The 23,758-nt window shown below is 42.6% G+C and overlaps 1 protein-coding gene across 1 annotated transcript; it reads right to left on the bottom strand.

The window, feature by feature from the left end:
• Nucleotides 1-2,364: 2,364 nt before the first annotated feature.
• Nucleotides 2,365-23,485, bottom strand: LOC309694169 (potassium voltage-gated channel subfamily B member 2-like). Its single transcript, XM_082514011.1, has 3 exons — nucleotides 23,216-23,485; nucleotides 21,309-22,079; nucleotides 2,365-7,653 (listed from the first exon to the last, which is right to left on the bottom strand). Exons 2-3 carry the CDS (start codon nucleotides 21,891-21,893, stop codon nucleotides 5,641-5,643), a joined length of 2,598 nt encoding a protein of 865 aa, XP_082370137.1. The 5' UTR covers nucleotides 21,894-22,079; nucleotides 23,216-23,485; the 3' UTR covers nucleotides 2,365-5,640.
• Nucleotides 23,486-23,758: the final 273 nt, after the last annotated feature.

The following is a 23,758-nucleotide window of genomic DNA, read 5'->3' as shown; positions in this document are numbered from 1 at the left end:
CCCTTGCACTACCACTTATAGGGATGCCTCCCCTGCTCTTTGTGATAAATTCTTAAAGTATTACTCTGAACAAATCTCAGCTCTAAGGGCTTCTCATCCATCTCATCCATCATCAGTTTTAGACCCAGTTCCAGCTTCTGAATGCTTGACTGTCCTTCAACAGTTTGAGCCAGTGTCTTATTCTGCTTTAAAACATATAATTGATCATCTCAAAATCTCTGGTTCCCCGCATGATATTCTTCCTTCTCGTTTCTTTAAGGAAGCTTTACATATTATTGGTCCTTGTATCTTATCTCTGCTGAATGCATCATTGTCATCAGGTTGTGTACCATCTGTCTTTAAGCATGCTGTTGTGCAACCTATTATGAAAAAGAAAAATCTTGACCTAATTGGTCTCACCAACTACAGGCCGATCTCCAAACTCCCTTTTATTTCCAAAATATTGGAAAAGGTAGTTCTAAAACAACTTCAGGCCTTTTTAGATGCAAATGGTATTAATGACAAGTTTCAGTCTGGTTTGAAACCTCGCCCCAGCACAGAGACAGCCTTACTTAGAGTTTTTAATGATCTTCTTTTAACTGTAGATTCTGGATATTCTGTGGTTTTAGTTTTACTTGACTTGACTGCTGCTTTTGACACGGTTAACCACAACATTCTTCTATCAAGATTGGAACATGTTGTTGGTCTCAAAGGTACGGTTTTATCTTGGTTTAAATCCTACCTCTCAGAGAGGTCGTTCTCTGTTGCTATGGGGCAACACTCCTCGGCTTCTGCCCCTATGTATTGTGGTGTGCCTCAAGGGTCCGTGCTCGGTCCTGCTCTCTTCTCTTTGTACATGTTGCCCTTGGGATTAATTTTTAGTAAATACAACATCTCCTTTCACTGTTATGCCGATGATATCCAGATTTATTCACCTTTGAAATCCGATGTGACTGCTTCTTTGCAACCTCTGTTCAACTGTTTGCATGAAGTTAAAATTTGGTTATCACATAATTTTCTTACATTGAACAAGAATAAGACCGAAATCATAGTCTTTGGTAGTCACACTCCGCTAGACCAGTTAGCTGATGCCCTAGGCCCTCTCGCTAGCCATCTTTCGTCCACTGTAAGAAACCTCGGAGTGTTCCTGGATGGCTCTTTTAAACTCGAGAAACAGGTCTCCACTGTGGTAAAAAACAGCTTTTACCAGTTGCGTCAGATTTCCAAAGCAAAGCCATTCCTTCCTTTAAAGGACCTTGAAAAGCTTATCCACGCATTTATTACATCCAGACTGGACGACTGTAACTGCCTCTACTCGGGCCTCCAACACTCCTCTCTTTGCCGACTCCAGTTAATTCAAAATGCAGCTGCGCGTCTTTTAACAGGTACGAGAATTCATGAACACATAACTCCAATTTTAGCCAAATTACATTGGCTCCCTGTTAAATATCGTATAGATTTTAAAATTCTTTTGTTCACTTTTAATATTTTGAATAATTTAGCGCCCAGTTATCTTTCTGATTTACTCCATTCATACAATCCCAACAGAGCACTTAGATCGTCCAACCACAGGCTCCTAGCACAACCTAGGACTCGAATGAAGTCGAGAGGCGACCGGGCCTTTGCATCCGTGGCACCCAGACTCTGGAATAACCTCCCCGTTCATATTCGCACTGCCGAGTCTATCCAGTCTTTTAAATTACGTCTTAAAACCTATTTTTTTACTTTGGCTTTTGATTCAGTCTAGTTGGCTGTTTTAGCTTGTTGCGTTGTTACCTATTGTTTGTTGTCCTCTTTTATTGTTTGTTTAACTGTCTCATGTTTTTATTGACTGTGAAGCACTATGGTCAACACTGTTGTTTTAATATGTGCTATATAAATAAATTTTGATTTGATATTATTCCACGCTTTTTTGTCTTAATTATGATCATTATCTCATATAATTATTGAAACATTCATTTTAGTTTAGTAGTATTTAATAAATTATAAATACCATCAATTTTACATGTAATGAAAGTACAGGATATATGAACGCTGACCTTTGTTTGTTTGTTGTTTTTGAATATTGAATTACTTGTTGTTATGTAATGAAAACAATCACATTAGTGGGAGTGGAAGGCTGGCCTGTTTCTGCCAAACAATAAAAACTCAAAGATTAGAAACTTGACATTATTTCATCGTTTCAGAAAGACTCAGCCAACACATGAAAACCGTAGGAGTTAGAATTACTGTGATGCTGCAGAAACATTTAATTAATCTAAAAGTAAAGTACTATGTTTGAGCAAATAAAGTTGAAGTGTTTTGATTTGCAGAATTTGTAGTGGTTATATTAGCAAAACTACCTGATGTGGCACAAATACAGACACAAAAATACACACAACAAGATGAGGTCACATGACCACATTTATTTGTCTTGCATTTTGATAACTGAATCAAAACTCTTTATCATTTACTATCATTACACTGAGCTATATATAATAACTCATACTAATCATTGCACAGGCTACAATTCAATAAAGTATATGAGGATGGACGAGTGGGGCATTAAAGAAGTGGAGCTGGCAGGACAGATCGAGAAGCTTTATAGTTGTATGTTTACTGTACACAATCTGAATGAACAAATATAAATAACAATTCTCCGACAAATGAGTGGAGATGAGGTTGTGAAAGCCATAACACTGTTCTCATGCTTCCCGACCTGCAGCAGCGACAAACCAACGTTTGTTAGAACCGGTGCTCTTTTTAAACTTCTCTGAGTTTGTCTTGATCTACGTTAGGCTGGATATATACTTGGGAAGAATTAACATTTAGTTAATGTTGTGCAATTTATCATAACATAAATCTAGCTGAGTCCAGTTGCACGACATAAAAAGCCGTGTTTTTAGACGTTATGTCCGTTTGGCTGTCAGTAATCTGCTGCTGCACTCGAGTCACACACCGAACGTGCTGCTTTCAGCTGATGAAATCAAATGACAGTGTGGCACTGTGAGGTTGGAACGATGAGCTATGGGGTGCGATAACGTTGATGAGATAATAATACAAAGTTGTAAAGGTACGCAAATCCAGAAAATGTGAGGATTTTCATTTAACTACATCTACTGCACAAGGACAAAGAGAGAGCACGAGAAAAGAAGACAAAGAAAAAGTCGGGCCACATCTAACAGTTTTTTTCACCTTCTCATAAATGATCTATTTATGAAAAGGCACATATTTTTAAAAACTTCATGTACTGAGATGTTAAGAACAACACACAGCTCAAAGTTTTAACCAACAACAAAAATGTGAAACAACTGATAAGCTCATCAGGGAACACAGATAAGACAGTACCATTCCCCTGTTAGCATGTGACCTAATCACCACCTGCTCACTCTGCTCTATTCACACAGTTAAATGTGCATTTGAATCTGTCAGGTTCATTCACATGAATGCAAATCTGATCTTTAAAAACACAAACAAAAGAAAAATGTCAAAGGTTCCCAAAGATAATGCTTAAAGTGACGTCAGGTCTTTTTACTCAAGTGACTCCCTGCAAAGGGAACTATTGTTCTACCTTTATAATACAGTCAGCACCTAAAGGTCACACAGACACACTCCCTCTATTTATCTCTCTGCACTCATCATATTACAATTATTCTTGGTTTAAAGCGATGTGTCTTTGCAATAACTGAAGTCCAGATGCTTGAGCCTGCACCTCCTCTCACTAAGAAGACCTCGTTTGTCTCTTTCCACATGGTCTTACTCTGGCAGCTGTTGTATAACTCGTGATACGACGAGTACAGCTGCTGAATTCTGCTAGCATGCTGACATCGATGCAAGAGATTTTCAGAAGTGTGGTCAAAATAGCATGCTAGCTTGCATGCTGCAAAATGTGACCTGTTGCAGAAAGATATCTAGTTATCTCTGACATGCTGTTCCATGTATTGGAACATACTTTTTTGTGTCATATTTATTATACGCTTAAAGCATGGAAGACAAATGGTTAATAGCCACAGTATTTTCTATCAGACAAGCCATTTGAGTCGTCTCACTGTAAACCAACAGCTTCCAGTTTTCTAAATTCTTACTTTAAGTCACATTTTGGCCGTTTTTACTCCGGCTTGCTGTTACTGTCTCAGTGAACATTTTTAACAGCGTGGCCAAAAACAGCCTGTTGCTGTACGGCACTCAAATCAGACACATTCTTTGAAACATGCTAAGACTAGCTAAGTAAACAAGGGCAATTGAATATGACTCCTGATGGCTGACTGGTTGGCCTTTTTATTTTTTTATGAAAGTCTCCATGTTACCAGATCTCATTCTTAGCTTGGTGAGTACACTAGCAAGATTAAAACGATTAGATAGGGCTGATGTTATGATAAGACACTAGTCTCACAGAGACAAAAATAAAGAAAGAAGACAATGGTTGCTTTTCATGAACTCTACTTCCACAACTCATTTTCCTGAATACACTATGCACCTGGCCACTGTGTTGATAAAGAATCCAAAAACAAAGTCAGATCTGAGGTTCGTCAAACCTTTATCACGCACACAGTATGTGTGGGAACTGGGAATTAAAGGAGTGTATGATGAACCACAAGTGAGTAATCATGGAAACTGTGTGAGGTTTCCTTTCTGTCTTTCTGTCTCAAATCGTGTGTCTCAGTATGGGTTTGTATTGTTTTTGACTAATGTTCGTTGTTAGGATATTTCATGCTGGACATTGGTGGAAGCCCTGGGACAGACTGGTGGCCTGTCCAGGGTATACCCGACCTCTCACCCGCGACAAGGGACAAGCAGTAGAACATGGATGGATGGAAATTTGTGCAAACAGTGAATATAGTAGAGATTGTATCTCCATTTCACATATTTAGGAACAAGAAAAATGAAAAGAAAAATACAACAAAAAGTAACCAAGAACAAAAACAACAACATAAAACTGAAATATATAGAAATACTTAAAGTTAGAGCATAGATCACAGTGCTCAACAGCAGATACATATGTTCTTTTGGACAATGCAGTACTATGTGGGACTTTTGTCTTGTATCATGTGCTTGTGGTTGTCCCGTTACAAGAATGTAATAATGAGTAAGGAAGATCTACAACACAGAATAATGACTGATCATTGATTTTTCTTGCAAGTCTTGCAAAAGATAGATTTTTAAAATTTGTAAATATAAAAAATATAATTTCCTTTCACGGTCTGTCTTTCCTTGGTATAACTGTCCATTCAAATCCGGCCTTGGGGAGCAAGTGTTAGGAAACTGAATATCTGACTCTTCAGGATAGTCCCGAACATTATCATTCAGACAAGGCCTAAAACACAGGTCAGGTTGCCACTGTTCATGTCTCATTTAAACAAAATCAGTCAGTAACACTGACACCACACGGTGTCACTTAGACTCAAGTTCAAACAGTGCCCAGTCAGGCATGCGTGTGCTTATGAATGTCCTCCAGTAATAAAGTCATGACAGCAGAACCAAGGTCAAAAAAGGAACGACCGTTCGAATGTGTCGTGAGATCGGAAGAGTTACAGCTTTTATGATAGATTTGTTTAATGTCTTTGTCAAAAAGTCCAGTGCTCACACACACAGCATCTGTCACAGGTTATTCCTGGTACTTCCTGTCAAGCATCCCATCAGCCTTTGCTTTGCCTTGGCCCTGTCTGCATTTTTCTTTAAAGCTCACATGTTCGTTTCACAGGGCGGCGTTCGGCTTCCATCCAGAACAATGTGATTTTCTCGTTTTTCTACTCTCTGTTCTGCTTCCTCTAATCCTCCATCGGCCACTCCTTCCTTACTTACTAGGTCTTGGGTGCTGTTGAGTGAGCATGCTTTTGACAATGGACTAGCACCACCACCCGAGGCAGCAGTAGATCTCTCCATGTGATTCCTGCCCAGGTGGCTTAAGCCAGTGAGCTGCCCTTCACCTTCTAAGCTCCTGCCTGCTGAGCTTTCACCTCCCCCCTTGGGGGTGCTGGGACTGATATATTGCTGAGCCAGGGATGGAGATTGCAGGATAGCCAGCGGAGACTTAGTTTCCTGTGTTGTATAACTGGGAGATGGAGAAAACCTGGAAACCAATTCGTCAGTAAGTAGTTGAGCACACTTTGCAGAGCCAGTGGGGATGGGTGTCGCCACAGGTGTCATCACTGCCACGAGGACATCATCTTTCGATGCAATGAAGTCAAGCTTCAGGGCTCTTGTGTTTTGAGGGCTGCCGTGATCTTCCAAAGCTGTGCCGGTGCTATCATAGGTCATCCCAGAGCTTTCTGCACTCTGTGAGAACAAATTCAGATCCCCAGTCAACCTTCCTTTGGGGTTAGATGTGAACTCATACAAACCCTCTTTGATGAATGTCATTGGCTGAATGCTGTCAGGGCCCTGCTTTACCTCCATATTGCTGATCTGACTTAGGTCCAAGGGAGGTGGAATACACTGATGTCGAGTACCAGCTTGACCTCCTTCAACACTGGGGAGCAGTGAGCTTCGCTCCCCTCTTTCCAGTGCAAAATTATCCGCTGCAGTTGAAGATTCCCTGGAACAACTGACTTTAGGTGATGCTTGCTGGGCCAGAGTGGATGAGAACTCTTTCATCTCAATCTGTTCTTCTCGAATTTTTTCCTGCTGCTCTTGAATGGCTGCTGTCTTGTTGTAAGTATCTTCTAGCCGCTTTGCACTGAGGTGTTGAGGAGTAGTTTTATTCGACGTGGGCTTGAATCGCTCTGGGGAGCCCTGCCGGGCCACTTCTTGGTATTGTTGAGACCTGCCAGGGCTACCTGCCTCTGCATTGTGGTAGTGCTTGTGGTAGCTCCAGCGACTGGGTGACAGGTGATTTTCAACGGGACATTTACTGTCCTCTCTTTTTTCTACCAACACATCTGTTAATTCCATACTGCGGGCAAAAGCATCCTTTAGGTTAATAGAAACAATGCTTCCACTCCGTTTTGCTCGTTCTAGAGCTTCCCTCCTCCTGATGGCCTTCTCTTGCCTCTTCTGCTCTCGGTAGAACTCTGAGAAGTTGTTCACAATGATTGGAATAGGAAGAGCAATGACAAGCACGCCTGCTATGCAGCAAAGCCCTCCTACAATCTTACCAAGCAGGGTTTGTGGGTAAATGTCACCATACCCGACAGTCGTCATAGTAATGGTTGCCCACCAAAACGAAGCAGGGATGCTGGTGAATTTTGTAGCATCTTCATCCTTTTCAGCAAAGAATACCAAGCTAGAGAAAATCATGATGCCCATGGCTAAAAACAGGATCAGCAGTCCCAACTCGTTGTAGCTCCTTCGTAAAGTGAAGCCCAAAGACTGGAGCCCCGTCGAGTGCCTGGCCAGTTTCAGAATCCTCAAGATCCTCATAATACGGAAGATTTGAACCACACGCCGCACATTCTGGAACTGCAGCACGCTCTTGTTAGATTCAGTTAGACAGAGGGTCACATAGTAAGGCAGTATTGCCAGCAAATCAATAATGTTCAGTGGTGCTTTCATGAAGACCCACTTATTGGGTGCTGAGAGCAGCCGTAACATGTATTCCATGGTGAACCAGGCAATACAGACGGCTTCGACGTGGGCTAAAGTGGGGTTGTCACTGAACTGGCCAAATTCATCTACAACCTGCAGCTCTGGCAGAGTGTTGAGGGACAGTGAAATTGTGGAAATGACGATGAACAGGATGGAGATCATGGCCAGGATCTGCAAGACAAAAGCAGGTTATTACATTAGCTGGGCATAGTGTTAGCTTCATACATGTCTTCTATTACATCTGTTTCTGTGCCTGTAAACAGTAACACGTTCTTTAATAAGACAAACCCTGTTTGTTGCTACTAATCACTGACGTGTACATTCTAGAGTAGAAGTTTCTTAGACTACATGAGACATTTTTGAGACTTTTTTGTTACCCTTCATGGTGGTACCAACTTTGTCCTGAAGGTGGTGCTATTTGAAAAGCTACTAAAGGTCAGGCCTTTTTGATTAAGGCCCTTAAGAAGATTTAGCTTTGGAAGTTGTGCATCCACAGTGACAGTCAGCCCTTAACTTTCATCTGTTCATTATGTCCAAGCAGAAATGAAAAGCTCTTACGATCCACACATCACCACATATGGGCATTTTCTGCTTTTGTCTTTGTAAGCCAGGTTACAGCAAACAGACGCTGACTTTAATGTTTTAAGCAGCTTTGTGAAAAATTCTGGCACGGACACTTTCACGTGGAACTTGTCATGTAGGAGGAGACCTGCAGCGGTGATAAGACAACAGCTTTTATTCAACCTGCAAAAAAACATTTTACAGTGTTTCCTGTGTCTCTTCAGAAAATCACGGCGATGTGCTCACATGATGTCAGATTTGTATTTTAATGAGAACACAAAAACACACAAGACTACAAACCTTCTGACATTAACTGCAACTGGAAATGATTCCAAAATCTGACAAAGCACTACAATACACGGTGCAAAACAAAGTGAGTAACACCTAAAAACACTCGTCTCTTTCTTTTTTGGGGAGGAAAATGGAAACAAAAGTTAGTTTTTGCTCCTGCGTGTTTAGCTTCACACTTGGTTTCCTAGGGTTTGAAACAATTTTGTCCTTTTTGTCGCCTTTTCAATTCAATAAAGATAAAACCTTCTTCTCAGAGAATGACTGAATGGAAAAAGGGGCCCAGGGGATTCAACTATTACTTATAGCCAATTTAAAAACTCTAACTGGGAAAGCAGAGTAACGAAGCTGAAGGATGTGTGTTCTGAGTCCTCTCAGTGTAGCCCTTGGTAGGACATTTCAGGTTTATTGTAATAGGATTGCGCTGCTATACATAGAAAGGATAGAGAGGAAGGTTAGAATTGGTTACTCATTCTTTCCTCCCCCAACAGGAAGAATCAAGCAACAGGCGGAAATAGACGATGCAAGATTATTTTTTTGTCTTTAAATACATCTGACGTGATATCTGACAAAAGACCACTGCACTGTTCTCTGGGGACAACTCAATTTCCTGTTAGCTTACATTTCAGTGGCTTCAACACATAATACGTATTGTGTGTCAGTGGAGTAGATAAAGGTACAAATGTCACACGAAAAAACTGATTACTTTTAAAGTATTTGCATGTTATTATTGCAAATCATTGTTCATTCTTCAGGTGAAAAATTATAATGATCATTATGATGCAACTGATTACAAACTGAATGTTTTGTCATTTCATAATTGCTTAAAAAGACTAAAAGTGAAATCAGCTTTGAATCCTTATCCAAATGAAACACAACAAAACAAAGATTTCATTCCACGCTTGTCAGCAGCAGAGCCATGGCTGCTGCAGCTAGCATGTTTGAGTACAGGCAAGACACTAAACCCAAGAGTGCTCCAATTCATACGCCACTGGAGTGCGAATGTGTGTGACTGTCAGAAAGCACTGAGGTGTAGAAAAAAGTGCTTGTATGAACGAGTGAATGAACCATGTTGTATGAAGCACTTTGAGTGATCCAGTAGAAAAGCGCTATATGAGAACCAGTCCATTTACTGACAGGGTTAGTGTGTTTGAAGAGTTGGGAAGTGATTCTAAAGCCACCAAACCCAATACCTCCGACTGTACCTGGAAACGGTGTCTTCCAAAAAACCAGATCAGAATCAGCCCTCACTGTGGCTTTACTGGGACCCAACAGCCTGTAATAACAAGCCCAAGAAGCCATCCTCCTGAAGCACTGCTCCATGAAATCAGACAGAGCGACTGGACAAACTCCCACACCCCCCCTGCATTTATCTGACCTTTATTTAACCAGGGAGTTCTACTGGGACCAAATCTCTTTCACAGGGAGACCAGTGTTGCCAGTATAGCAGCCATACAAACTCAGAACACAATAGAAATGCAGCATAAAACACGGTAACTGTTAGAACAGTGACAGAAAAGTGGAGTTGACCACTGTAAATGACCACGGCAGACCCGGGGGCGAGTTCATGCTTTGCAGCATACTTCATTGACTCACACGGTTGCTGTTCACAGTGCTCACAGAGCTGCAGCTCTCCCGCTGCCCGCTCAACGTTATCGCAACAACCTCAAACACAGCACCCGTTACAATATTCGGCGGGGCGTGATTGCAGATGCCGTGCAGGTGCGTCCGTCTTCCCTGCACGGCACCGCAGGCCACGCCCCGCCACATACCCCCATCGCCCGACTGAGGCTGGGGAGCCATCCGGCCGAACCTACTCCCCCCACCGCGAGCAGGAGAGGGGATCAGCCCGGACCGTCGGCGCCCCCGGGCCCTGGCCAAGCGACAAGGAGTTGTGAGTTCAGGTGGCCGCCCGGGAAATCAGTCTAATAAACTTAAACCTACACCATCCTCCCTGTTCTGGTATTCTAAACAGTACCCGAAAGTAGACTGCTTGGTCAGTTAACCTCCTGAACTATCTACAACACATGGTGAAAACCTGAAATTAAAACAGAGAAGGCTAGAGGTGAGACATGATCATTACTGATGACAGATTTAGATATATTTTCATAAACTATTCATTTGCCACATCAATAAACAGCATGGCAGGGCAAAATATTTTTTCTAACATGGCAACCTTTAAAAAGTGAAAGGAGACAGAAAGACAGGTGAGAAAGAATAAAACTTAACTGACTTTTTGGTGCCATTTTACACACAGTACTGGTGCAGTATCTAGAAAAAGTGGGAAATACTGGCACCATATACAGTACTTAGTTACTTCTGAAGAAATTATGATGGGACCCTAAAAAAATTACTATGTACAATAATGATTTCTATACATTTTACATCAGATGAAAACATTTGTTGTAAGATTCACATAATTATTTTTTAAAAGCAAGAAATTTTAAATGAGAATAAGAAAGAAAAGTATGTCTTTGTGCCCCCCTCTCCCTGTTAATGCCTACCTGGCCCCCTGGCAACACTTTGCTAGACCCGCCCCTGCACAGTTACCAGCTGTCAGCTGCTTAGAAAAGGATCCTGGTGTTATTTGTCTCTCAGAAACAGTTCATAACTTCAACTCATTCATGTCACCTAAAAGGTAAACCTGTTTCTCTATCACAGCTCTGATGGTTCAGTAAGGACATCTCCTGGTTTCATCTTCATGTTTCCCTCTCACCACATATCCAAACCGACATCATGACCAGCAGCTTTACAGCTGTGGCTCCAGCAAACATCAGCATTTTTGGCCCATTTTGAGATGATTTTTGAGTTGTGCGACCGATTTGGTGATCGGCCCGATTTTGGCCTTCATCGTGCATCGTGTAGTATACGTGGGGTAACGAGAAACGATTAACACCTCACGACCAGCTCCCGATCATCAATCGCTCGTGAGGGTCTCATCACAGCCGCTCACACTGCTCGCGCGCAAACACGTAAACGTCGGTGAAAAAGACGGCGCAGCACGGCTGTGCAGCGTGTGATCTGGACACAAGCGATGGAGGCACAACTTGTAGAACTTTGGAAAGCTCATCCGAGCCTTTTCGATGTGGCCTCACAAAATGATCACGACCACAACAACCGTGAAAATAGTTGGATTTACTCTGCTGCTCAATCACAGCTGCCTGATCAATGTTTTTCATTAGCAATTTAGCAAAGTTGATGGTGGTGGTGTGTCTGTGTGAGTGAAAGACAGAGAGAGCGAGCGACAGATTTTCTGTTATAACCTTCATGTTATGGAGGCACAGTGTGAGCACTCAGGTCGCATCAGAGCATCGGGCGGTATAGTGTGAGACCTGCATCGTGACCTGCAAACTTCTAACCCCTGCGAGTCAATCGTGCAGTTTGAGCAGGAGCTGAATAACGCGACTGAAAAAATCGCACAGTGTCTGCCCAGCTTTAGGTGTACTGTCATCCGAGACTTGCACCGCAGTGTCGGCGTTTGTTTCCCTGTTGGCCATGCTTCTTGTTGTGGTCATCTGTTGTCTTCCGGTATTTTCTCCGCAAGCGACCTTTCCTCGACCAATGAGATGAGCGGTAATCTGAATTGTCATACTCGAATTGTCATAAGTGTGCTGTCAGCTCATTGGTCACAAAGCAGGAGAGGGGCTGGGAATTATGTTTTCAAACAAAGCGTTAATTCCATTAACATTTATAGACTACTTTTGATTCTCACTGTATTACGGGACAAAGTGCGTCCCTTATTAGCTCAATACGGGACGTGTACTTCTGTTTCTAAATACAGGACGATTCCGTATTTTAAGGGACGGTTGGCATCTCTACTAACTAACCTTCCAAATAAAATAAGATAAAAGCACCCGCCCAGCAGTATAGAAACTCCGTCATGCTAGCTAGCAGCAGTACGAGTTATTGTAACTGACTGTAAAAAGTCAGCACAACGAAAACAAACTCCACCTAAACTTGGTTTATATCTGACCCCCTCTTCACTTCACCGCCTCGGGTCTCTGCTCCTCCTGCCTTTCCGTCATCCACCTGCACCTGCTGGCCTCCACCTGCACCTGCTGGCCTCCACCACTTGCTAATGTTACTGAATCTGTGGACTGAGCTCGGTAACAAGATTAGCAACATTCATTAAATAGAAGCTTGTCATCCATGCTTGTGTTTAACATCACTTGCAACAGTGCTGAAAGGATCAGCCCTTGTGGACAAGCTTCTGCAAAGACCAAACTTTGTCTTGGGAACATTTAAAACTTCTTGCACTGTTTGCCTTGCAGCTGGACGGTGTGTGTAAATGATGCTGATTATCAACGATGCTTGAATTCCCAGGACGGCTGCAGAGCCTAATCCTCCTGCACTGTTTGCGACTTCAGTGTGATGTGTGTTAACCAGAATAGGCTACAACATGTAGAGTTTTATCAGAGTCAGGACGAGCCTCATTCAGCCAGGGGCCTGGACGAGGGCACATTTTGTAACTACCTTGGAGAAGCCTCTATGGAAGGCCTGACAATCCCAAAGCATGACAAGAGGTCAGCAGCACTCCAACCCCAATAAATATAACAGTTTTTATGCTTGTGCAGTTGTTTTAAACTTTATAAAAGTGTGTAGGCCACATTAAAGACGTGCTGAGTTATTTATTTAAACACTGGAACATGGACTGAGCGCTGTACTGATAGCTAACACTGTGTGACTGATGAGCAGGAAATGATCAGTTAAAAAAGGAACATCATTAATCTCTGTATCTGTAGTTTTGTTCTTATTCCACCACCACAACTGTCCTGGTGTCTGTGAAACCATGTGATGGATTATCTGAGCTATTTTCAGTGGGGGAGCTTCTGGCCAATCACGGTAACGATAAAAGACACCGAGCATTACATCATTACAGAGTTTAGACAAAAGTAAAAACTGGGAATAAACTACGAAACATTGAGAAAGAAGAAAGAGGAGATAAATAGAAAGTCAAAGAGGGACAAAGCACAGGGGAGTATAAGGCAGATATATCAAACGGTGTCCACCCTGCAGCGTCTTAATGGCTTAGTGGCTGCCAAATGCTGTGACCTTGACACTCAGGGAAGATTCTAAGCAGTACCAAGAACAGACAAGCTGCTTTAGAAGCCATATAGTGAGTCTCCACGTTTGACATTCAGGTGCTCAGCAACACTTTTTTACATAAAAGTTTGAGTCGCTGACAAAGAAATGGACTCCACTCGTCACAACGAATCTCTTTAAGTGAACGTGTTAAAAGTCGGTGTTATGGGTACTGCATGTCATCTCTATTTGGTTCATGAAGCAAACAAAACATAAAGATAAGAAGTCTGTTCATTAAGAAAGATTCCAAGTAAGGAAACAAAACAGGATTCATAATTTGAAAGGACACAATGACACTGGACAAAAGATTCTGAGTCCAGTTCAGAGTTGAGCTCAGTGACTGTGAATGGACTCTGTGCACTGAATGGAGACACAGATACTCAGCTGCATGTTCAACCGTCGGTTAACGTTTCCCCCTCTAACAGCAGACGTACTGCTCGTTTATTTATCCTTTCGTCACCGAGGCGAGAGCCCGTGTTGACTGCCGTTTGATTGTCTTTTTAACAGAATTACCAGACCAGTTTCATGAGAAGACATCACTAAATTCTGGTGCAGCATTGACACACGTTCAATAATACTGCATCGCTTTTTACTTCATTCTTGTCCGAGTGTGAGGGAAAAATGTTCACGGCCGGGGTCGACAACAAACGAGCGAGACAAAGAGAGGAAAAACGTCTCTCAGATTGTGACCAAAATGGAAATCTGATAGTTTATAGAACAAGAAGACGAGCTGCAATGAAAGACTGGATAAAGCGATTGAGCAGAGAAATCCAAGCTGTGATCAATACGTGGAGTTATTTGTGGAACAACAGGCGCAGGAGCTGTTGGACAGTGGCTGTTTCTGCAGAGGTCAACATGGTTTCTATTTGAAGACGCTGCTTTCATGGGTCACATGTTTTTATCTCTTGTTACACTGAAGTTGATTCTGAGCTTCACTTATTTCCACATTCATTACTCGAGATGTTCCACAGCCCTCGTTTGATTCTTCTCAGTCTGACATAAAAACAAATAAAAACTATTTGCACGTGTGATTTTGTGAACAAACGGTAAAACAAGTGACGCTTCATTTCGTCTTAGGGAAACTCTGTGCAGTGGGCTAATATCTGGGGCCACAAACCAGTTACATTTAAAGCAACTGTTGCCCACGATGCATTTAACATAACTGAACTCAAGTCAGTTCAGTTGTTTTGGAATAATTACTTATTGGCTGGCCGTGATGCTGATGTGAATGTAGCCCAGTCCAGACCACAGATATGAAGCTCAGGCTGAATAAATGTCTCGGCTTTGTCTTTGTAACAAGAAAGAGGAATAACTCCCATTTTTCCACATTTTGAAACCACATGTTTCTGTAAGAGGATTCATTTATTGATTTTCACTATTTTGGTCAGAATTATGAAAAGTTCTACGCTAACATAAAATAATGATTTTTTTGAAAAAGTCCTAGCCCAGTTCTGGCGTCACGCACTGAGAGGGATGTGTCGTGTTAGACACACAGAAAGTGTTTTGAAAGAGAAAATGGTCAGATGTGTGAAGGTGAACTTAATAAGCTGCGTATGTTTCGAGGTTTGTAAAGTACTCCTTGGTGCACACATTTGTAAATCTTACTTTGAGCTGGTGGAGCGTATCATATCCATCATGAGAGACGGTAATAACCACGTTTCAGAACAGGCTGCTGTGGCTGAACTCACTGCTCGACTCTACAGCAGGAAACATAAGGACTGAATACATCAACATTTTCTCAGTAAACTGTACATAAAGATGTCTAATGGGCCCAAGTAATCTACACATACAAAGAAATCTGAATCTAAAAAAGTCCATAAATTATGTGGAATAAAGTGGAAGAACAAGCTTCTGGAAGTACTTTGACTTTTAGGAGTGAATTTGATTTATTTTTTCTGTACTGCAGTAACATTTTGTAAGCAGTACCAAATATTTCTAAATAAAAGATCTGACTACTACAGGAGATGCAGGAAAGATTAGTAATGCCTCGTGGCTTTTGTATACAGTTGCAGAAAGAGGCTGCTAGCACGTTAGCTCTGCACACTCACGGTGGAGATGTGCGCCAACCAAAGATTTACAGCTGACAGGCTGAACTTGGCTGAAGAAAAACCACTTTGGCTTTTGGGCTTCGTGCTGCCACAGCCATAAATTCCCATCCGAATGGAAGCATTTCAAACTGAAAGCTACAGTACATTAGTGAATCACTCTACCGCTCCTATGTGAAGGCACAAGGCCAGTAAACTATAGACCTCTGAGTAGCTGCTTATAGCTGTCAGGCAAGCTTATTTAGCTGAACCAGACACTTTACACACACATGCAGTGACTCAGTGTTGTCCTGCATTTCACTCAGGATTTCACTGTGAATATTACATTTCATTCAAGTGTTGAAATGATTACTAACTGCTACATGAACACAGGTATTCCATGTAAAGTGGCTGTGGGTGTGTTATGACTCGTTTCTCTTTAAGCTCACAGGTTGTTGTGGATTATTCCTGCACTTCCACAGTGTTTTACATGAGTCCACACATCATTAACAAACTGTGTGCACAAAAAGACACAAACAAACCCATAAAGCAGAACGCATCCTTTTTTAGCGAACCAGATTTACAGCCTTCGTCTCACTTTGAGACATGCGGATCAGACACTAATCCCATCATTTTGTATTATTATATAATCTACTTAATGGAGACCTAAATGTAAGCAAACGCAGTTTAAAGGTTTAAATAGAAAAATGCAAGTACAACGTCAAAGATGAGGCAGGAAGCAGCTGTCAAAAATCTAATGGACAGTCTTTTAATTCTGTCTCTGACTGATCCCGTCGGCTTAAAAAGCCTCTGTGTCATATCATCGACGGGTTTTCCTCCTCTGCACACAATACAACGTATACACAGCTGATATGCTAGTGAGGCACATCAGTCCTGAGCAGAAACGCTGCAACTCTTCAAGCTGAAATATAACATGCAACCTATTAGCTTTACATGAAATACAAATTCCCATTTTTGCTAAATAAAGAACACATTTAAGTCAAAGTGGACAGCTGAGACCACTGAAGCTCCCTGCAGTAGGCCTCTGACTGTGAGAAGTCATTGTTGAACATAAACTGTTAAGATCACAGACTTTCCCCTTGTGTGGTCCAGCAAGCATGCAAAAGGTCATAAAGTACAGTAACATTTTAAAAGTGCTGAGATGTGGACCCGTGGTTTATCAGAGACAGGTATTGTGTGAACAGGTGAAGCCAGTATGTAAAGCATTAACATACTACCCTAAACAGCATGCGGTGTCTCTAATGTCCTGACTACAAAGTGAGCAAACCATTTTCTCCACTCCAAAAAAGATCTCGTTCTTCTTATCAATCAGTTTTTCTAGACTGGATTTCATCCAACCAGTTCTGAGTCAGGCTGGAGACCAGATGAGGTTTGGATTTGAATCCACGGGCTAGCTGAGGCCTTCCCCGTGTCTGAACGAACGTGTACCGCTCAGCGTCATCAGTGATGCTGAACGGACAAGCAGAAGAAAATGGACGAATGCTGAAACTGCACAGCCAGATTGAGTCTGTGACTTTATCCAGCTCCACCCCACCACCTTCCCCACTGCAGGTCAGACAGTGGACAGGACAGACTATCCAACCTGCCAACAGTTAGTCTATTTGCAGCAGCAGCAGTCCTGGTAAAAGCTCCAAAGGAGATTAAGCCGTACTCCTAAGTCAGACTCATAGTTCTCTATGGACAGTTGCATTACAGGTGTGCTGTCATAACTGTCTTTTAATCTCAATGAGATTTTACCTGCATAAATAAAGGACTGATAATAATACATCACAAAACTGTGTGCAGGATAAGTGCATGCACAGGTGATCATATAACAATGGAGCACAAAAAGCTTTAAATACATGTGGAAGAGATGAGAAGTGAACCCGAACAGCCCAACACTACAGCCTGAGTGTGCGTCAAACAAAGGATGCAACGAGGACATGCTAAAACATCTCTGCCAAAAATAAGAAGATTATACAGATTATGTAAAGTTTATGAAACTAATCTCTATTATTTAAAGATTTAATACTCATATTATCCAATAAAAGTACAACTATTGCTGGTGGATGTACAGCTGACCATCTGGACATGACAAACTGTGCGCAGTGGTTTACAAATAGCCAGGTGATGCTTCTTTTCTAATAAGCAGCAGCACTGAGCCGCTCACATCACCGGAAAGAGGCCCTCCTATTGGTTAAGTGCTGCTGCATCACTGCCACATGGCTGGTGTCACTGCAGAGTGGCCTAAGCGGCTTCCCTCCTGCTGACACTACGGTTCCAGCCGGGTCACATGGCTCTGCTAAAGGTCAGTGCTGTTATATTTTTAGAAGGAAGAACTAGCTGTCACTAACTTGGTTAGGTGATTAGGAAATGATTATATAGACATATATAAGACACCTTAAATATTGTGTAGAAAATGATACGAGTATATTAAATTGAATGTTTCTGTTCTTTTAATTGAATAGAAATAATCAGTCACTGTTGGAATTCAGTTCATAGATTATCTTGGTCACTATAAATGTTTCCTAACCTTATACTTCCTAAGTCTGATACTTCAGAAACGAATCAGCTAAACGTTTGTGATGTTGCAGTGAGATCTGAATATAATATCTGCACCGAAGGCAATAAAAAGAACAAGAGTTCGGTCCAGTCCTAAAGGTTAAGCATCAAATTGTTGAGGCTGAACTTTGTTCATGCAGTACGGAGGCTACAGCTCCAAGTCCCAGTCATATAGAGGCACTTTTGTTCCACATAACAGAGGACGGTGCTTTGAGCTTCCAGAGCACTGAGGAGCACAGATTAAAATACTCTGTGTGATTGCTACTAACGCTGCTGCTTTGTGCACAGTCAGCCATTAGCACCCGCACACACATGTGCGACATAAAGCTTGGTTTGTTTGATCGCCATGTAATGAAACTAATTTTACTCAGTCCTGCATCAGCACATCAGTGATGTCAGCTATAACTCGCTATGTCTCGAACTGGTTTCCACAGTGTGTTACTTTTATCTGATTGATGGAAATCAGTTTAAAAAGTAACAAGACTGTTTATAAAATGAGCACAAAAACATGACAACAAAACAAAAAAGTCTTCCCAGGTAAAATGCACGTGTCACAGCGACTCGGCTCACAGCTATTATAACGATGCTGTTTCTTTCTCACTGCCTCCATCATGACCTCCTCCTGCTGTGGAGGATAAAGAGGTTCTCACTGAGTCTAACTATGAAGTAGCCATCTCCCTCCATCTGCTCGACACGATCTAAACACAGGGAACTCTGATCAGCTATGCCAACCAGCACTGCCTTGTCTCTATACTTGTATTTGTCACTTACACGTTGGGTTTGCTCATGTTGACGGAAGCAAATAAAGCCCAGTTTGTTGAAGCTGCATCTACGAAAAGTCTATCTTTGTCCTGCTTGCTTACTCTTGGCATGCAAAGCTCTTCGGTCAGTCAGACAGAAACTGGGAGTCACTAATAAAATCCACCCCCCGATTTCTTGGCTCCCTTGCCCACTGACTTCTGTGTATGAGCTCCTCTTCACTTATAGCCGTTTGTTCTTCACATTTTCCTACAGTTAGATCATATATATATAATATAGAGTTGGAGGTATGTCACCATATGTGAAGGTAACATCCTTTCCCCACTACCCTAACACCCTCAGACAGGTCTTGACAAACTACCAGCCACCTCCCGTGTGGATGACTTTAAAGTGTACCAGAAGTCAGAGAGACGTGGACTCACTGATAGAGGCCGAGCTGTAAGAGTGGCTCCAGAACAACATCTGAAGTCTCTTTCCAGAAGGGTTCAAGCTGAGATCCTGCTCCAAGGACCTTACCTACCACAGCAGCTCATTTGTGCTGCAGAACCACTGTCACTATCTTTATATCTTTATTTTGGACTAAGTGGGTTTTCCTAAGCTTACAGTGACTGTGAGCTATATTACAATATCTCTTTTAATTCTTCTGTTGTGTTCTTGCCTCTTCTTCTCGCAGGTTCACACACAGTTAGGTCCATAGATATCAGGACAGAGACAATGTTTTTCCTGATTTTGGTTCTGCACATTACCACAGTACATTTTAAATGAAACAACTCAGATGCAGTCGAACTTTAGACTTTCAGCTTTCATTCAGCGGGTTGAACAAACAGACTGTATGAAAACATAAGTAACTAAAGCATTCATTTAACATCACCCTTCATTTCAGGGGCTCAAAAGTAATTGGACAAATTAAATAACTGAAAAGAAAATGTTCATTTCTAATACTGGGATGAAAACCCTTTGCTGACAATGACAGCCTGAAGTCTTGAACATCAGCAGATGCTGAGTTTCCTCCTGACTCTCCCAGGCCTTTACTGCAGCAGCTTTCAGTTGCTGTTTGTTTGTGGGCCGTCTGTCTTCTACATGTGAAATGCTCAGTTGGGTTAAGATCAGGTGACTGACTTGGTCATTCAAGAATATTCTACTTCTATTCTACTTCCAGCACTGTTGTCTTCCACAGACATCCAGGTCCTTTTGTGTTTTGGAGCTTTCCTTCTTCCTCAGGATGTACCAAATTGTAAATTTTCCTACTCCACTATTGTAGCAATTTCTCCGATGGATGTTTGTTTCTGCTTTCGCAGCTTCAGGATGGCTTGTTTCCCCTGCATGGACAGCTCCTTTGACCACATGTTGTCTGTTCACAGCAAAATCTCCAAATACAAGCACCGCACCTCAAATCAGCTCCAGGTCTTTTACTTGATAAGGACATAAGGAAGGAACTGCCCACACCTACCTGAAACAGCCTTTGAGCCAACTGTCCAATTGCTTTTGGTCCTTTTAAAAAGAGGGTACCACATGTTAAGGAGCTGAAATGTCTAAACTCTTCATCCAATTTGAACGTGGATTCCCTCGAAATGAAAGCTGGGAGTCTACACATCATGTCCATGTCTGTTATAGAACTATAACTGGAAAATGTTTCAGTAAACAGGTTAAAAAACGAAACGTGTGTCAGTGTCCTAATATACAAGGACCTAACTGTTGGACTCTTGTTGTATTTCTTAAACTGAAGAAGAGACTAGTTTTCAGCAGAAGACACTGCTGTCACATCGTTAGTAATGAACTGATGCTCTGCTTGGAGGAGCTGTCTGTCTCCTCTGCTGCAGACAATAAAATAGGCACAGCAAGGCTGCTGTGGTAAACCTGCAGTGTGTCCGGCACGAACTCAGTGAAGAACATTACTGAACAGAAACTGCGCAGACACAGTTGTGAACCTCACTCACTGGAAATCCACTTTCTTTCTTCCTGAAAACAAATTATTGACTCTTTTCATCAGATTAATAAAAACATCTGCTCGATTACAAGCAGAAACTTTGCTCTCACTGGTTATACATAAATCTTTCCCTCAAAACATGAAGCACACCTATGGTGCAGCAACTTTGAAGCTAAATGACAAAAAACTCGAGCTGGAGTACGGTTTATTATATCGCACAACCTTTTCATGCACCAATGAAATAAAGAGCTGTGGTAAAGGAGAGATAAGATCCAGAGGTTACTGGTTATAATAAAACTCTTTGATATTAGCTCTGACAGTTGAAAGTATTGAGAATCATAACAAAATCAAGGAAATGTGCATTTCTTTCATAACTGTGCTTCTGCTTGCTTCTCATTAGCGTCATCACAGATTCAGTAGATACTGAAGGGTAGCGTGCAGCTTCCTCTGTCTTATGTCTTCTCTCTATTATCCAAATAACTCTTCTTTGTAACAGACCTAATCTGCCCACATATCATCTTGTGCACTTTTAGGAAACCTGAATGTGACCTGAGACATTATCACAGGTTTCATTCACGTTCTAGCATCAATCATGTGTGCCGGCTGTGTTTAGCTCTTGTTACCTTTGCAGCTATAGAGGAGCTGGGCTTCTCCAGCAGATCCCACAGCTTCTGCCTCTTGTCAGGACAGCAGCCCTGCTCCTCCTCCTCTCCCTCCTTGTCCCTCAGTGTCTCTGCCTCCCTCCTCAGTTCCTCGTTCATCTGCTCCTTCTTCTGATGGTAGCGTGCCTGGCAGCAGGACTCCAAGTAGATCTCATCAATGCCCCAATAGTCCAGCTCCTGTCCAAAAGACAGAGCGCACATCTCCTCCATCATGTGAAGCTTTCCTGTTCTGTAGAAGTTGAGGATGGAGGAGAAGGCCACCGGGTGCCGGTCGAAGAAGTATTCGTTCTCAGTGAGGGTGTAGTCATCACAGATCTCCAGCAGTGACTCGTGGGTGTTGCAGTCCCTTAGCTGTCCCAGACGAGTTCGGGGCAACCGGTCAAGTGTTCTCCATAACACTTCATGTGTAAGCCCACCGACGTTGAGTCTGACCCGCCGTGAGCGGGCCTTAGTGCGGATGATGTCCACTGGCTGAGGGGGGAGCAAAGGAGCTGCAGCGGGTCGGGGGTTGACTTTGGGCGTGCTAAAACTCACCTTGTCTGACATGTTTGCTTTGACTGCTGTCTTACTGTGGGGGTGGGTCACCTCAAACACAGGCTTTTGCAGTGTGTGCGTATGTGCGTATGGAGCTCGATAAGATGATGGCGGTGGCTGGTCAGGGGAAGATTGCCCAGGCCCACCAGGCCCACCTCTCTGTGTTCAGGCCAGCAGAAGTCCTGGTAAGATCCATGGCTGGAAAAAGAGACATGAGCCATTACACCAGTACGACCAGGTTATTCTATAGAAGATCTCCTACCGAGGAGAATAGATTAAATAAATTAATAAATACAGAATTATTCTGAAGTGGCACAGTATAAATAAAACTGAATACACGCTTTTTATGTGCATATACATTCAGGAACTCAACGATTGGAGCAGCAAGTTTGAAGGTGTTTCTCGGACACTTTGCCGAGCTGTCACTTCCCTGTGCTCCCCGTGCTGTTGTTTTTATCTCATGTCTGGTCAGTTGGAATCTAAAATTGCTAAAAACACACGTATGTGCGTTACATATGTAATGTGGGATTGTAGAATTTACTGCAGCTTATGTGCTCCCAGTAAATGATTTTGCTTTGTTTTAAAGCAGATAGATCGCAGAGTTTTACAGCAAATTAAAGTCATATCAGAATAGTTATTTTGAAAAGCACATCACATAATCTAATATTTGCTAGTCCAGGAAGTTTTACTATTTTAATTACAAAGAGTTCTCTGATGAAATCACTAAACAGGGAAGAGCAAGTTGAATCCACCTCCAGGGAATATCTGGAATCTAAACAGTGCTTTTTAGAAAAGGGAGCCATTATGCAGTTAGTCTTAGAGCTTATGCTGCCATTAGAAGTCCTTTGACTCTGATCTGATTGTGTAATGGAGTTCCACAAATCCCAGTAACGGCATAAGGCCTCGTCTCTCCTGGCTCAAGTCTACCTTAGTTAATTATAGACCGTCTATCTTCTCCTGGGACACTCATAGGACACAGAGCTGCTACGTCACGACTAGAAGAGCATCTTTCGCGTTTTTCCCCCAGAGTCCGGGAGAGCTGATGTCTGCAAACAAGCACTGACTTCATTAGAATTATGAGATTGTGCGCTCACTAATGATCACGTAAACTACTTTGAACTGCTTCCGCGTGTTTCTTCTCTTCCTTTTCTTGCGGACACCAGCCGCAGTCCAAAGTGAGAACGGTCCTTTCTGTCAAGCGATTCAAGAGACTCAGGCTTAACTCGTGATTATGCGCGAATGCACTCCAAGTTTACAAAGTACAGAAAGAAAGACACAACTGCTGCGCTCTCCTCGTGTCAGTGATGACACATAAAAACGCTCGTGGAGCTTACCTCTGTGGAGCAAGCTGACATGGCGGAGAAGTCCAACTTTTGGCTTCCCAGGAGGTCCCACCATAGTACCCTGCGAGTTACCCCAGCTGCTGCTTCATATCCCCGCCGGCCATTAATTCGTGAATCCCGTCGAGAACACGCAGACCGGCCCGTGGCCACATTTTGCCCCAAAACACACCGTCAGAGCAGGAGGGGAACACCCGAGCGCTCACGGAATATCAAATACGAGCGCGAAGCGGCGGGGTCTGGGAGCGTCGCCGGACTGAAGGAGGAGAAATAGAGGAACAGAGGGGGGTGGGGTTGGGGGTGGGGTAATTGGATTGAGGTGTTTAGCACCAAGGACAGCTCCAGATCAACGGCTTGCAGCTGAACTGCTGCTTGGAGCGTCACTGAGCTCTTCTCTCAGTGTTTGACAGACCCGTGGAGACGCTACGGAGAAGCTCCTGGTTCAGTCCGTTCATTCGGCACCATTTACAAGGCTGTGCAAGTTTTTCTACAGGAACCTCAAACTGAAGGGAACGTGTCCACGAAATACGTCACAAG

Source organism: Aulonocara stuartgranti (genome assembly GCF_965226115.1).
Source record: "Aulonocara stuartgranti genome assembly, chromosome: 18".
In the NCBI taxonomy this organism is placed as follows: domain Eukaryota; kingdom Metazoa; phylum Chordata; class Actinopteri; order Cichliformes; family Cichlidae; genus Aulonocara; species Aulonocara stuartgranti.
This window is presented reverse-complemented; position numbering and strand designations above follow the sequence as displayed.